This window comes from Eubalaena glacialis, chromosome 3, assembly GCF_028564815.1.
Source record: "Eubalaena glacialis isolate mEubGla1 chromosome 3, mEubGla1.1.hap2.+ XY, whole genome shotgun sequence".
Classification (NCBI taxonomy): Eukaryota; Metazoa; Chordata; class Mammalia; order Artiodactyla; family Balaenidae; genus Eubalaena; species Eubalaena glacialis.
Genome location: NC_083718.1, coordinates 162,968,519 through 162,984,807, shown reverse-complemented (window position 1 = coordinate 162,984,807; position 16,289 = coordinate 162,968,519). Strand labels below are relative to the sequence as shown.

General features: G+C 45.7%; 1 protein-coding gene across 2 annotated transcripts; it reads left to right on the top strand.

Moving 5' to 3' along the window:
* Window positions 1-693: 693 nt before the first annotated feature.
* PPIE (peptidylprolyl isomerase E) lies at window positions 694-15,959 on the top strand. 2 transcript variants are annotated; one of them, XR_009700397.1, is made up of 10 exons: window positions 694-739; window positions 1,788-1,886; window positions 3,668-3,711; window positions 4,412-4,438; window positions 5,899-5,980; window positions 6,509-6,609; window positions 8,832-8,955; window positions 14,050-14,235; window positions 14,327-14,478; window positions 15,277-15,365. XR_009700397.1 is itself a non-coding variant. In XM_061184437.1 (10 exons), exons 1-10 carry the CDS (start codon window positions 709-711, stop codon window positions 15,676-15,678), a joined length of 906 nt encoding a protein of 301 aa, XP_061040420.1. In that variant the 5' UTR covers window positions 694-708; the 3' UTR covers window positions 15,679-15,959. The 2 variants fall into 2 exon arrangements, 1 of the variants encoding a protein (XP_061040420.1); XM_061184437.1 differs by lacking the exon at window positions 14,327-14,478 and adding an exon at window positions 15,610-15,959 and having other exon boundaries at window positions 15,277-15,419.
* Window positions 15,960-16,289: the final 330 nt, after the last annotated feature.

Genomic DNA, 16,289 nt, shown 5'->3' with positions numbered 1-16,289 from the left:
TTCAGCTTAAATGTGGCCTCAGGGAGGTCTTAACCAACTGCTGTATCTAAAATAAGTGGCCCTATTATTTTGTACCACTTAAGTCAATCAATGATTTATGTATTAGTTGATTTATTCCAAGAGTCAGCAAACGCTTTTCCCAAAGAGCCAGATGGTAAATATTTCAAGCTGTGTAGGCCCTGGGTTTGCCCTTGCATCCTGAAAGCACCCACAGATCAATACTAAAAGAAATGAGCAAGACTGGATTCCAATAAAATTTTTTTGGAATTTTTTAAATGAAAATTGAATTACATATAATTTTCACGTGTCCCGAAATATTATTCGTGTTTCGTTTCTTTTTCTTACTTTTTTTTTTTTTTTTTTCCAGCTCTTTAAAAATGTAAAAACCATTCGTAGCTCCCGGGTTGTCCAAAAACAGACGGGCGGGATGGCCCGCGGACCGTAGTTTGTTGGTCGTTTATTACTTGCGGACCCCGCCTGACTCCTCAGAGGATTGTTTTCAGCACCACGGAACACGGGCAGCGCCGGGACCATGTCTGTTCACCCACCGAGATACACCTGCTCGGCGCCCACCGCTCAGAAGGAGCCGGAGGCGGGCTCGGCCTAAGCGGGAGTGGGCGGGGCCTGCGAGAGCGGTACCCGGGGGCGGGGCCTTGGAGAAGGGGGCGGGCTGAGCGTAGGCTTCCGGCGGAAGAGTGCGGGAGCAAGATGGCTACTACCAAGCGAGTGCTGTACGTGGGTGAGCAGGCGCGGGCTCTGGGTGGAGTCTGGGCGAACCGGGCCGCTAGTGGGTCGTGGCGTGGAGCTGGACAGGTCTCCGGGCGCGGAGGGCGGCGAGCAGCTGTCTAGGCCGTATCTTTGGCAGTATTGCTTGGCCTCGGGGTGTGAGCCTGAGACGTAACGATCATTGCAGCTTTTTCCAAGTCCGCCAAGCTCTAACAGGAATCTCTTCACCTCCTGGGCCTGGGGCAGTGGTGGAGGAATATTAGGGACCTCTGAATCCTCGCGCCCATTCACTGTATGTTCACAGCAGTGAGGGCTCAGCCCCCGCTGTTGCCCTAAGCAAAAGAGCTCCCAGACTAGCCGGCTAAAAATGGGAATAACCTCAATAGCACAGTTTGATGAGCGCTTTGGTGGGGACGGACACTGGTGATATGGGCCTGGGTGCGGGGAGAAGTGACCCCTCCATCTGGAGAGGTGAGAGCAAGCTTTGAGGATGCGGTGACGCCGCAGATGAGCCGGAGTTAGCCAGGTAGCCGAAGTAGAAGCAAGTGTGTTTACTGAAAGGGAGCAAAATCCCAAAGGCGTAAAATAGCCTGACACTTGGAGGCAAGTATATCATTTTGCGGGGAAGCAAAGGGAAAGAGGCTGAAGAGGTGGGCAGGGGCTTATGAACAGCCTTGCGTATACTGCTAAGTTTATACTTTATCTTTAGGACGGTGGGAAACCTTTGAAGTAGTTTAACCAGGGAAGTGATGGGTTAAAATCTGCACATTCCCAGGATCTTTCTGGTTGGCTTTGTGGAGGAGAGGAAGGTCAGTTATGAAGCTATTGCAGTAATCCTGGGGCTAGATGAGGGTCTGAAAGAAGGGTGAAGAGAGGGGTGTGCATCATAAGTAGGTGTGAGGGAGCATATGAGAGGGACGTTTATGAACCCAAAGGACTGGATGGAAAGACCCCTCCCCTTGGTGGTAGCATGCTAACTTTACAGCAGGGACTTCTCAAGATGGACGGGGTCTTGAGAGAATAGAGGACAGTGTCTCAGAAGGCCCTTGGCTTCTTTGCAGGTGGACTTGCAGAGGAGGTGGATGACAAAGTTCTTCATGCTGCTTTTATCCCTTTTGGAGACATCACAGATATCCAGATTCCTCTGGATTATGAAACAGGTAAGTCTTTTTAGTGTCTCGCCTGCTCAGAATCCTCCTGCAAGGAAAAGAACTTAAAAAAATTTTTTTAAGTCATATCACAGTGCATTCTAAATATGCATTGGGCAGCATGACAGTGATCTTGATGCAGAAGGACTGTTCTGAGGCTTGTGGTTGTGAGCTGTAACATGCTTTGCGGAGAGTCCCGTCTGTTGCATTTGAGCAAAGACAAACTTTTCAGTTAGCCAGTAGGAAGATAGGTTTCGAGCTACATGGAGATCTGTTGTTTCAAACTACCTGCCAGGCACTCTACCGCACCTGCTCCCTTCTTGGCGGCTGTGCTATTAAACAGGGTAGCAGGAAAGCCCAGCTTCAACAGTGGGGCCTTAGCCTCTGTGTACCTGGGGGTAAGCTTTCCATCAATTAGTATCACATTTGTAGTTCAGTTTTCTATTTTAACCTTTGTTGTCATTTTTAAGATTGGAGTTTTAGGCCCAGCTCTGATAGGGATAGAGTACGCAGCTAGTTTAGAAATCCCACTAGGGGATCATAGATAGAGAGGGAACTTTGGGAGACCCCTGTAAGTTAATGATCACTCAAGAAAGCAGGCTTGCTTAGCAACAAAACCAAGCAGGCTTGCTTAACTCATGAAACCAAGCAGGCTTGCTTAACAACAAAACTATACATCAAGTCAGTGATGCCTGCATCCTGCTGGTTGAGGTCAGTAGGTTAATGATCCCTAGGACATGCTTCTCTGCACACACTAAAAACAAAAACATAGGGGAAAGGTGACATTATGCTGAAACCTGAGGTGATTTACCATATTTTAGTGTATATTACCACCTTTTTGCTCATTTCCATAGCGCCATGACAGTCCAGGTTGGACCAGATAGGGTCAAAAACTCCCTTGCCCAACCTGTAGGAGGAGTTAATTATGGAAGACTCGAAGAATGAGGAAGAAGGTGGTCTTCTCCCCCTCCCCACTTTTCCTTTAATTATAAAACTGTATGTAGCCCACTGAGTTCTCTGTGGGGCACTCTCTTTCCTGCCCCCTTGTATCTCTCACAAGCGTCCTATACTAATAAATCACTTCTTGCCTGTCACTTTGCTTCTCACTGAATTCTTTCTGGGCCAAGACAAAAGAACCTGAGCTTCATTAAGTCCTAAGACGTGTTTTGAGGTTTTAGCAACCTATGCTCTACTGAGTCCCGAGTCGAGTTGTGCGTTTCAGCTTTATCATCAACCTTGCATATAATTTTAACCTCCCTGGGATCTTTGTATGTTATAAAAATGATAAGGTTATATTGACTCTCTAAGGTTAATTGGTTAATTAAACTAGTGCTGTTGTGCACTTGGCCTTTCTACTTAGATTAGCGTTTTGCTGAGGATAAAGACAGCGTCCTTACCCAGGTTTTAGGATTCATGGTTTATGCACAGTTGATGTTCAAAATGTATGCTTGGAATGAATAATTGATAGGTTAAATGACTTCATTTTTCTAGCTCCTGCACGCAAAGATTAAGGTTTTAATTTGGCTTTGGTAAAAGAATTGAATGCTGCTTTTAGAGATTAAAACTATAGTTGATTATTCAGCTATGTTCACTACAAAACAGTTTAATATTGCTTGAAATGTTATTTAAACTAGAAAGAATCAAAGAGTAAGATGCCTTCTTCCTAAATAGTGATTGTGTAGAATTTTGAATGAACGGATAAGGTATGCAACTGACTTCACTTTCCTTGTGACCACCTGCTTCTTCCCACTGCCCCACATGGTAATTGCTTGGCTTTGTTTGCCTTTTTTCAGAAAAGCACCGAGGATTTGCTTTTGTTGAATTTGAGTTGGCAGAGGTGAGAAAATTCTGTTACCTATGTTAAGTCTTTGGCTTGTGTTATTATTGTTACTGATTACAAAGGGAGCTGTTCTCCATTTGGTTGGGTTTTGGGGCCTCGTGCTGATGCTTCCAGAGAGATGAGAAGTGCTATTTGAAGGAAAGTTTCCCTCATTTAATCAAACTGTAGGCTGTGGTTAACATCGCAGACCTGCCAGGTCCTGCGCCTCTTGCTCCGCAGAGCTCTTGCGGCACTGGTGATTATTTCTTTGTCTTCCACTAAATAGCCAATAGCTGAAGTCACCCAGGAAGTGCACTTTGTTAGACACATACAACCTGGGCAAGGAGTATAAATAGACCTTTTCCTGTTAGGTTGGTTTTTTTTTTGGCTACTGAGTATGTTAGACACCACAAGAAGCATTTGACTGCAAGCCTAAACTTTTTTTTTTTTTAATAAATTATTATTATTATTATTTTCTATACAGCAGGTTCTTATTAGTCATCCATTTTATACACATCAGTGTATACATGTCCATCCCAATCTCCCAATTCATCCCACCACCACCACCACCCCCCGCCGCTTTCCCCCCTTGGTGTCCATACATTTTTTCTCTACTTCTGTGTCTCAGTTTCTGCCCTGCAAACCCGTTCATCTGTACCATTTTCTAGGTTCCACATATATTGCAAGCCTAAACTTGTACCTTGTCTTTCCTTGGCAGGATGCTGCAGCAGCTATCGACAACATGGTATGGCTAGGAATCCTCCTTCTTACAGAAGTTGCTTTTTGGTGGTACAGAGGGCACTTATTCATACATGAGTTTGCTGAACCTCCAAAGTTACAAGGTTGCATGGGGAAGTACAGATTATCATCATGTGAAAATATTCACTGTGAATTGATCGCTTTTGATCAATTTGATAATAATGTAAATGCTAACCATCCTTGTTGACCAGTCACTGGCTGCCCGTGTCTAGGATAGGAAATTGCAAACACAATGCAAATTGATTGCACAATGAAGTTGCATACTTTACAAAAGAGGCAGGATTTCATGAAGTGTTAGACCAGTTAACAATTGAGAAGAGAAATTCGACAAGGATAAAGATAGGTTATGCTACTGATGCAAATGATTGGAATAGCCTGGAGAGCTCCTTGGGGAAAATGATGTAGCTCTTGAGTATGTATTCCCTCTTCAAGATGCTTATGATTTTCACATCAGATAAGAAATGCAAAAATATCATAATGTTGGTAGTATTTTGTTGGAAAAATACTACAGATTAATCAGCATCCATTACACCTTTGTCCTATAAATTAGCACATAAATAAAATTAAACCTGAATTTTAACTATAAGAAATTTATTTTCATTATTTTTAGTTTCATCACAGTAAATTCCCAATCAATCTTTTTTCCCTTCACTTTTTACCATGAAATTTTCTTCACTGCCTTAAGTGAATTCACATTAAGTGACCTTTCCTGGTACCAATTATCTTAGGATAATAAGGTTTTCCTTTATTCCTGTTCTCTGTTTCCCATTCACCAAACATATGCCCCAGCTCTCAGAGAGAGAGAGAGATCATTTCTCACCACTTAAAGCTGATCTTGACTTTTGAAGGTGAACTCAGGTACTTGGATACTGCATTTATCCTTGTAATTTCACAGTGCTCTGAACCCAGAGTCACCTTTGGAAGCACAGGTCATTGGTGGTATTGAAAGAAAGGTCAGATACACGCTACTATATATAAAATAGATGTACAACAAGGACCTACTATATAACACAAGGAACCATATTCAATATCTTACAATAACCTACAATGGAAAAGAGTCTGAAAAAGAATATATATATATACATGTATATATATATGTGTGTGTGTATATATATGTGTATATATATACACACACACATATATATGTAAAGTATAACTGAATGGCTTTGCTGTACACCTGAAACATTGTAAATCAACTATGCTTCAACTTTAAAAAAAAAAAAGAAAGAAAAGAAAGAAAGGAGGTATGTGATGGCTCCAGGGAGGAAATTCCCTGCAGCCTACAGGCTGCTTTGCAGCAGGTGCATAGCTTGGGTGCTAGGGGCTCAGGGGTTAAGGGAGAACAAGTCATGAGCTTTTCTTGGATTTTTCAGAAGGAAATGGAAAGATGTCTGACTTTGTTTTAACCTAACAGAGTTTAAGCAGCTGGATTTTCAATCTTTTCAGAATGAATCTGAGCTCTTTGGACGGACAATTCGTGTCAATTTGGCAAAACCCATGAGGATTAAGGAAGGCTCTTCCAGACCAGGTGAGTGGGAGCAATACAGATTCCCCATCACATCGTCCAGTTTGGCCTTGGTTGCCTTTCTGTCCCAATTTGCTTGGAAGTGGGAGCTGAATGCTACTCTGGTGGACAGGAGTAGAGCGTGGTTTACACTGGCGAAGGACATGCGCCACCTTTGTGGGGAAATAAAAAGAGTTTGAGCTTCTCAGCCAAGCCAGGGTAATTGTTTGCTTTATGAGAGAAACCCAGCCTGATCTCTTACCTGTCCCCGTTTTCTGAACACTCCTGGCAGGTTCCGTCAAGGGCTGGGACTGGCAAAGGCTGCACCTTTCCCTGGGGCATAGCTTTTTCATTTAGTCCTGCTAAGAGCTGGGCTTCAGGGCTGGCAGTCCCTGAAAAGTGGGAACTTCCCTTACCCGTGGGAGTTCCCAAAGTGGAGTCCTCTGGCTGAGAGGGCCACGGAGTATGTTCTGTTTTGCTGACCAAAGCAGCTACTTAGCAGCTGGCTGATAGCTTGAATTTGTTCTCATTTGCCTGCCTCTTTCCTTTCAGTTTGGTCTGATGACGACTGGTTGAAGAAGTTTTCTGGGAAGACTCTTGAGGAAAATAAAGAGGAAGAAGGGTCAGAGCCTCCCAAAGTGGAAACCCAGGAGGTGAGATTGAAGGCTGGCACTTCCCACAGGAGACTTCGGTTTTTAGGTTTCTGTGGGAATTTGCAAACATATATACAAAAGCAGAGAGAATGAAAAATGAACTTGTAGTGTTTTGGTGGCGGTGCTAATGAGTGAACTAAAGGGAAGCTTTAGGCCTCTTGTCCTTGTGGTCTGCATGAGGAGCTTCTCAGCTCTGCTTGGGTTCTGTTCTGTGATTGCCGCCGACGAGGAGGAAGCCTGAGGTGAGGAGGGGTGGTGAGCGCACCACTGCAGCCCTCCTCATCAGTCCCCCCTTCACTGGAGCTTCCTGTCCTGATGCAGGGGAGGCAGGGCTGGGTGGGGGTACCTTCCCGGCAGCCTGGGCACAGGTTTGAGGTTCTCCCTTCCAGAGAACCCGCTTTGGCACTTCCTCCTGATTCTCGGCGTACCTCTCTAACCATTGCCTCTCAGGCTGCCTCTCCCCTTCTTGTAAACGTTGTTCTTCTGAATTTCTTGACTCACAGCAGCCCTCTCCCCTCTCTGCCAGAACAGTGGCAGTCACTCCCCTGTGCTGTTGACTTTCCTGGCCTCTGTTTCTAGTCCTGAGCTTCAGACGTTTCTGCTGCAAGTCTCGCCCTCCCTTCTCTAATCCCGTTCTTCCTGTGTTCTCAAACTCACCAGCTTGCCACCATCCATCCACATTGACCTAAGCCAGAAATCCAGATGCAAAGCAGAGCACATAAATGGCCCTCAGTCAGTGGAGTAACCCTAGGTCACTCTAGACCCCTCTTTAAAATAGAGCCAGAACATCATATTCTGCCAAGTTTTTCTCTTAAATCTTCCTTGAATCCATCCTCCCCTGATTACTCCATCGTCCCAATGTAACTTCTCGTCTCATTTGGATAATTGCAATAGCTTCCTAACTAGCCTTCTGGCTGCAGTCTTGCTCTCCTCCCGTCTTTCATAAAGGCAGCTAGAATGATCTTTTTAAAGCATATCATGGATCATCTGACTCTCCTGCTGAGAACTTTTCAGTGGCTGCCCATCACCTGTCCCGTGAGATAAAGTCGCGGGGGCACTCTCCTGGCCTTGACCCTGCCCACCTCTCACCTTGCAGTCCCCACTTTACACTCTTGGTAAAACCAGTCTTTGTATTTCTCTGTATGTCTTTGCTTTTGTAAAGGCTACACAAGTGCTTATTGCCTTTCCCTTTCTAGTCAGTAAATTCTGTGAGGATAGGGGCCTCGTATTATAAAGGCCTTGTTAATAAAAATGTGGAATGTGAGGTGGGGTAATGTGATTAAGAACATGGACTTCGTTGGGGGGTGGAGGGGCTTAGGTGTGAATTCCAACCTCACCACTTAGCACCTCTGTGACCTTGGGCAAGTTACTGAACTTCATTGCACCTCAGTTTCCCCATCTATGAAATGGGAATGATGGTAGCACTGATCTCACAGGTGGTTGTAAAGATTAAATGAGCTGATTACCTAAAACGTTCAGAATAGTACCCTGTACATGGCAAGTGCTATGTGAGTATTTGCTGTTACAACTATGCTACTGCTGTTGTTAACAGCAAATAATAGTCACAGTATCCTCAGTGCCCAGCGTGATACCTCAGCGAGTTTGTTAAACTGAAGCACAAACAAGAACACTTGAGTTTTCTCTTTGGAGCAAATGTGACAGCTGTAATAAATATCTCCTCTGCCCAGCCTTGTCTACTTGGAGTATAACACAAGGTCCCAACCACCTCCATTCTGAGCAGTTAGGCCCTCCTTGCTTCCACTGCAGCCAGCCTGTGGATATGCAGGGCCAAGCATAGAGGAAGGGGGTGGTGTTGCAGAAATGGGTCCGTTTAACTGACTAAGGTGGGTGGGCTTGAACTGGGGCTTGAAGTTGTTGAGAGTTGTGTGTTTTGGGCCAGAAAAGCGTTGTTCTGTGACTGCAGGGGAGGGTGAAGGCGGAGCGAGCTGACGTGTCTGAGGCAGTGAGATGAGATAAAATGCCTGAGGGGTGGGGCTCCGGGTAGAGGGTGCTGAGGTCTCCTGTCACTGGGTGTCCAGCTGGGGGCCGTGGCCGTGGCCTCCGCCTTCTGCAGCCCCATCAGGGCCCAAGGCCTTCCCTGTTGGTGCCTTGCTCAGCCCGCTCGCTGCAGTGGGTTCTGGGGTGTCTTCAGAAGAACACTCGCTCTCCTAGTTGGGGAGTCAGGCTGTTCTGTCTAACCTGGCCATTTCTCCTGCATCTAGGGAGAGCCCACTGTAAAAAAGGCCCGGTCAAACCCTCAGGTGTACATGGACATCAAGATTGGGAACAAGCCAGCAGGCCGCATCCAGATGCTCCTGCGTTCAGACATCGTTCCCATGACAGCAGGTGAGCAGGACTCTGGTCAGGATGGCCGGGAAGCTGGGAGCTGAGCAGTGAGCCTTTGTGTCGTTGACGTTGTTTCTGACCTGAGTTGATTTGCGGCATCTCAGATCCTGGGATCTATTAACAGATGAGTCAGAGCATGCATTTTTGAAGCTTTAGAGGTGCTGGTTTACTACTTTTTTTGAATATACATTTATTTATTTTATTTATTTATTTTTGGCTGCGTTGGGTCTTCATTGCTGCACGCGGGCTTTCTCTAGTTGCGGCGAGCAGGGCGAGCAGGGGCTACTCTTCGTTGCGGTGCCTGGGCATCTCATCGCGGTGGCTTCTCTGGTTGCGGAGCATGGGCTCTAGGCACGCGGGCTTCAGTAGTTGTAGCACGTGGGCTCAGTAGTTGTAGTGCACGGGCTTAGTTGCTCCACTGCATGTGGGATCTTCCCAGACCAGGGCTCGAAATCATGTCCCCTGCATTGGCAGGTGGATTCTTAACCACTGCGCCACCAGGGCAGTCCCTGGTTTACTACTTTTTAATAATAGTTTTTTCTTTAATACAAGTAAATGTGTATTCATGGTTTTAAAAAAAAAAAGTATACACACATAAATATATTCCAACAATATTGAAGGCAATGAATTGAAAACCTAAGTCTTTCTTTCTTCTCCACATCTAGTCCTACTCTTCAGAAGTAACTACTGTTAACTAACAGTTTCTTGAGCATTTTTCATTTGCTAAATATTGACTTCTATTTATTCTTCTTTTAGTCTAAATTTTATTATATAGACATATAGTTTAGAATGTTAATTCCACAAAGCTTGTTTTGAAGAACAGCAGTGCCCCCATGCTGTCCTCCCATCCTGCCCCATGCCCCCCTTTGCTGCTTCTCAGAGGCAGCCAATTTCAACTCTTAGATGATTCTTTTGGTTTTTACCTCCATGTTGGTAGATAACAGATTGATGTTGCTGCTTTCTGGGTTTTTTTCATTTTAGACATCTATTGGCTTCCCACTTCAGAAGATAAGGAATTAGCTTTTTAAATCACCTTCCCTGCTCCTTCATCCTCCTTACATTGTTACCATAATTTTATTGAGGTCGTAGGTTATTCTAACTATGTAAGCATCATACTGTGATAACTTCCTTTCATACAGAGCACTTTGTTTTCCCTGGAATTCATAATTGTCTCGTTTTCACATTTGCTTAGTCTTCTGTGCATATATTCCTGAGTCTCTCCGAAATTCTTCTGCTTATATAAATCTCTCATCGTGTTCAAATACATCAGATATTCTGTCAATTTCACTGCTCCTCCTTGGAGCCTTCTGACCTCCTCTGGCCTGGACCAGTTGCTTTCCAGGCGCCACTGTATAGCTGTTGTCATGGGATCTCCTATTTTCGCTTATGTTGGAACCTCTGTTGTCTTTTTTGGTCTATTCTCTTGTTTTGGTAGAAGACATACTTCTGTAGCTTCTGGAGAAAAGAGCTTGGAGGGTAAGTTTTTTGAGACTGATGTGTGAAAATATCTACTTTCCCACTTGATGGTTTGGTTGTAAAATTGTAGAGAAGTCTAATATTCTGACTCTTGGTCCTTTATACGAAACCTTTTTAAAATTTTCTGCCTAGAGTTGAGCTGTTCAGTATGGTAGCCACTAGCCACGTGTGACTATTTAAGTTTAAGTTAATTCAAGTTAAATAAAATTAAAATTCACTTCCTCAGTTACACTATCCAAATGCTTAATGGCTGTTAGATAACACTGGTCCAGAGGCTTGGAGGGTCTCTTTGTCCTGTATTCTGAAACAGTGTGCCTTTGGAGTAGATCTCCTTCCATTCGTCATGCTGGATATTCAGTGGGCCCTATTGTGTTAGTTTTCTCTTGCTGCTGTAACAAATTATCACAGACTTAGCAGCTTACAAGAACATAAATTTATTAACTGTTATGAAGGCCAGAAGTCCAACACAGGTCTCAGCAGGCTAAAATGAAGATGATGGCTAGGTTGCTGCATTCCTTACTGGAAGCTCTAGGGGTGGATCTATTTCCAGAGACAGTGAGGTTGTTGGCAGAATTCAGTTTCCTGCATCTGTAGACTGAGGTACCCATTTCCGTGTGGGCTGCCAGCTGAGGGCTGTTCCCAGCTTCTAGAGGCTTGTGGTCCCCTTCTTCTATCATCGCAGCCAACAGTGGTAGATCCAGTCCCTCTCATGTTTCGATTCTCTCCTGCCTCCTCTTCCATCCACTTCTAACTCTCTTTCTGACTCCAGATGGGAAAAGTTGTGATTGTATTAGGCCCACCTGGATAATCTAGGCTACTCTCCCCATCTCAACGTCCATAATCTTAATCACATCTGCAAAGTACCTTTTGCTGTATACAGCATAACATAGTCTCAGGTTCCAGGGATTGGGACATAGATATCTTTGGGGAGCCATTATTCCGCTCACCACACCCATCAATCAGGACAGTCCTATCTTTTGGTTTGGGAAAATTTCCTTGGATTATTTCTTTGCATTTGTCCCTTCTGATTTCTCTCTTCTCTCATTCTGGAGCCTTCCTAAATGTCCCTTTTCATAGCATCCTGTGCTTATTTCATGCACGTACTGCCATTTCATCTTGGGAGATTACTAAAGCTTCTTTTTCCTATACAGCTTATGTTTCAGGTTACTTTTTTCGGAGTTTTTAAATTTTGTTTTTGCTTTGTTTGTTATTGGTCTGTTTGCTTGTTTTGGTCTTTGCTTTTCACATTAGATGCCTTTAAGACTAGGGCCCTAAAAATCTGCTTGGAAACTCCCTAGATATCTGTAAGGCTTGCTGACTGAGGCTTCCACTGCAAGGTGATTCTCTCTCTCTTGGACCCTGGATGGTCAGTACTCCTGAGTTGTAGTCTCTTGGACAAAGCAGAGTCCACAGAGAAGACTCTAGTCTCTTGCTAGTGGTCCTGTTTCCAGCTCTTTGCCATCATGGCTGGGGGGGTGGTGGGAACAGTATATAAACTTCACTTGATCTCCGTTTGTCATTATGGTACCTCAACCCTTGGCTATGCGTAGTGCATCCCAGAGCATAGACCCTCTGCTTTAACATACCAGAGGGTAGACCTCCAGCCGGCAGCCAGGGCCAGGGAAGAGAGAGGATCTGGGGGCTAGCTACTTTTTTAAACAGGCTTTCAACGACACTTACTGTTTTTAGAGCCATCTTCATTCTTGTCTCTGAGCTTTTGGCATTTCTGCAGCATAAATCGAATTGCTCTCGGCTTTACCAGCTTAAGCTTCAGGTTTGTTAGGTCTGCTATATCAGTTATGGCTCATCTATTTGTCTTCTAGGTTTCAAAGATTTTTGTTGCTGTTGTCTTTTCTCTTGCTCCTTTTTTTTTTTTTTTTTTTGATCATTTTATCCATTTTTTAAGTGTACAGTTTACTGGCATTAAGTGCATTCACAATGTTGTACAACTATCACCACTATCTATTTTCAAAACTTTTTCACCACTCCAAACAGAAACTCAGTACCCATTAAACAACAACTCCCCATTCTCCTCTCCCCTCAGCCCCTGGAACATTTAATCTATTTTCTGTCTCTCAGAATTTGCTATTCTAGACATTTCATATAAATGGAATCATACAGTAGTTGTCCTTTTGTGTCTGGCTTGTTTCACTTAGCATCTGTGTATCAATGTTTTGTTCATTTTTATGACTGGATAATATTCCATTGTCTGGATAGTCCACATTTTGTTTATCCATTCATGTGTTGATGGACACTTGAGCGTTGTTTCCACTTTCTGGTTATTGTGAATATACTGCTGTGAACGTTTGTGTACAAATATGTGTGTGTTTTTTTAAAATATAAATTTATTTATTTATTTATTTAGGCTGCATTGGGTCTTCGTTGCTGTGCGCAGGCTTTTTCTAGTTGCAGAGAGCGGGGGCTGCTCTTCATTGCGGTGCGTGGGCTTCTCATTGCAGTAGCTTCTCTTGTTGCAGAGCATGGGCTCTAGGCTGCGGGCTTCAGTAGTTGTGGCATGTGGGCTCAGTAGTTGTGGCACATGGGCTCAGTAGTTGTGGCTCGTGGGCTCTAGAGCACAGGCTCAGTAGTTGTGGCGCACGGGTTTAGTTGTTCCGCGGCATGTGGGATCTTCCCGGACCAAGGCTCGAACCCGTGTCCCCTGCATTGGCAGGCGGATTCTTAACCACTGCGCCACCAGGGAAGTCCCCAAATATGTGTTTAAATCCCTGTTTTCAATTGTTTTGGGTGCCTACCTAAGAGTGGAAATGCTGTGTCATGTGGTAATTCTAGTTTGACTTTTTGAGGAACTGCCAAACTGTTTTCTACAGTGGCTACACCATTTTACATTCCCACCAGCAATGTATTAGGGTTCTAATTTCTCCACATCCTCACCAAAACTTGTTTTCTGTTTGTTATAGCCATCCTAGTAGATGTGAAATAGGATCTCATTGTGGTTTTGATTTGCATTTCCTTAAGGACTAATGATGTGGAGCATCTTTTCATGTGCTTAGGGGAAGGAGCCGTTTGTGTATCTTCTTTGGAGGAATGTCTATTCAAGTCTTTGGCCTATTTATTTACTGGGTTGTTTGTCTTTTTGTTGTTGAGTTGTAGGAGTTCATTATATATTGTGGATGTTAAATGCTTAAGAGATAATGATTTGCAAATATTTTCTCCCATTCCCTGAGTTGCCTTTTTACTTTGTTGAGAGTGTCCTTTGATGCACAAAAGTTTTCATTTTGATAAAGTCTAATTTGCCTATTTTTTCTTTTGTTACCTACACTTTCGGTATCACAATTAAGAAACCATTGCCAAATCCAGAGTCACAAAGAGTTGCCCCTGTGTTTTTTTTCTAAGATCCTGTTTGGTTTTTCTTTTAAAAAATTGCTTTACTGCCAGATTAGTGTGGAACAGAGCTAGAATGCATGTGTTCACTCCTTCGTTAACTAGAATCACCTCTAGTCCTTCAAGATGTGACTATTTCAAAGGTTTATAATGAGCATGTCATATTTTGAAATGAAAATATGAACATTAAACAAATACAACAGTTTTTCAGAGCCTAGTTAGAGGTTTCATTGGTTTGTTTTTTAACCCGGGTACCTTTTCCTTTCTCGGCGCCAGAGAATTTTCGCTGCCTGTGCACCCACGAGAAGGGCTTTGGCTTCAAGGGCAGCAGCTTCCACCGCATCATCCCCCAGTTCATGTGCCAGGGTGGCGATTTCACCAACCACAATGGCACTGGGGGCAAGTCCATCTATGGGAAGAAGTTTGACGATGAAAACTTTATTCTCAAACACACGGCACCAGGTGGGACCCAATCAGTGGCTGGTGATCGGTGGGCTGGGCTGGGCAGGATGACTGTGTGGGGGGAGTGATGGGCTGTGGTTTTGGCTGACAGGTTGGGGGTCTGGAGGAGACCCACCCAGTGAACAGAGGAGAGGTGTTCGGCCTGGCTAAGCAGAGTGAACTTGTTTCCATTCGTGTACGGCCCATCCCCCCACCATGTCCGCACTCCCTGTCGGCCTAGCTTCCGTTCTGTGGTCAGCCAGTGTAAGCCCTTGTCTTCCCTCAGCCCCACTACCCGCCTCGCTCTGTCAGACTCATCCAGTAAAAAATTTCAGTGGTTGGTCCCCCAGCAACTAGAAAAAAACACAGAACTGTACTGAAATTTATGACCGAAGCTCTGCAGGAGGCCCTCGGCAGCCGTACTAGATAGAGCTCCCTAGTTAACACTCAGTCCTGGTCAGAGATAACAATTCCATCCCTTCCTTCATTCCCGAAGCCTCCACGTCACCCTCTGCCTCAGCTGATGCTTGGCCTCCTGCATCTGTCCACACATGCCCGCTCTGACTTCCCTCCAAGTACAGGGGCTGAGCTGTCTTCCCTCTGCTCGTGGCCTGGACCCCTATTCCTCTCCCCTACTTTGGAACCTGGCTTCTGTGGATGTGCCCCTGCAGCCTTGTGTAATGCATTTCCCCTGCTCTGCGAGATCAGTCCATCAGCACAAAAGCGCGGCGTCAATCTTTCAAAAACATCTTTGACTCGTGTACCCCCTCAGCTGTCACCCATGTCTCTGGTCCCCTTTGTAAGCAAAACTTCTTGAAAAAGTTATGTAGACTCCCTGCCTTCCATTCTCTCTGTCCCCCTCTAGACACACTTCTAGTGCCCCCTGTCCACTGAAGCCACTCTTCTCAGAGATGCTGGCAGCCTCCGTCGTGCCAATAGTCAGCTCCCGGTCCTCATTCCATTCCCCCTCCCAGCAGCATTTAGGCTCCTCCCTCTACTCCCAGACGTCCTGAGGGCCGGGAGCAGGGTGGAGGGGGTCGACGTGGTCGTTCTCTCCCCTAGGCCTGCTCTCCATGGCCAACTCTGGCCCAAACACCAACGGCTCCCAGTTCTTCCTGACATGTGACAAGACGGATTGGCTGGACGGCAAGCACGTGGTATTTGGGGAGATCACGGAAGGCCTGGATGTCTTGCGGCAGATTGAGGTGGGCGGCCACCCGGGCCCCCGGTGCACAGCCGTGTGGGAGGGCAGGAGCGGGGGCTCCGGGGCCTGGAGAGAGAGGCCACGGCTGCTGCTGCTGGGGGGGGTGGGCGGGGCGGGTATCCCTGAGCTGCCCTTTCCTTTCCACCCTCCCTCCCTCCCCTGATTCCTCCTCTTCTGTTTTGCCTGCAAAGGCCCAGGGCAGCAAGGACGGGAAACCCAAGCAGAAGGTCATCATCTCCGACTGTGGGGAGTACGTGTGAGAGGGGAGCTGTCAGCCCGGGGAACCGGCAGCCAAGGTGTCCCGTTTGCAGCAAGCAGGGCTTTGTGTCCTGGCCCTTCCTTGGGGTCAGCGTGGGGCAGCTCCTCTGCAGGCACGGCCTGGGCCGCCTCTGGCTCTTCCCCAAGTGCGGCCGTGGGCCAGGGTGCTGCCCTCCCCACTGTGGACGGCTGTGCTTGCCCTTTCCAGGCCAGGGCCTCTCCTGGGCCCACCTGTGTGGATCCTAGACGTTTTCTTCTGGTAAAATAAATGCTAGTTTTTGTACTGCTGCCTCCAGCTAGTTCCTGGGAGTTGTCAGAGGTTGCATCTAAAGCTAAACTGTCCCCAGAGACAGGTTGGTGAAGGAATAGGAAATAGCGTCTTCCCCACAGCTTTTCTTTCTTCCCTCGGGCAATTCCCTGAGATGTCGGGTGATATATCTTCAAGCCAGATACCCTTGTCAGACCATTGTCAAGACCATGGGAATCAAAGACAGTGGAAAAGTTCCTATCTACAGTGCCTCCACTCCCAAATCATGCTGCCAGTCTCGTAGCCAGTGGGTGTACTGCTCAGTCTCCATGATTCATTTGCTTATTTGCTCACTTTCATTCTACA

Coding starts and splice junctions, on each gene's coding strand:
- PPIE (XM_061184437.1), top strand. CDS start 709: ATGGCTACTACCAAGCGAGTGCTGTACGTGG. Junction 5,981..6,508: donor GGAAGGCTCTTCCAGACCAG/GTGAGTGGGAGC, acceptor CTTTCCTTTCAG/TTTGGTCTGATGACGACTGG. Junction 8,956..14,049: donor CATCGTTCCCATGACAGCAG/GTGAGCAGGACT, acceptor TCTCGGCGCCAG/AGAATTTTCGCTGCCTGTGC.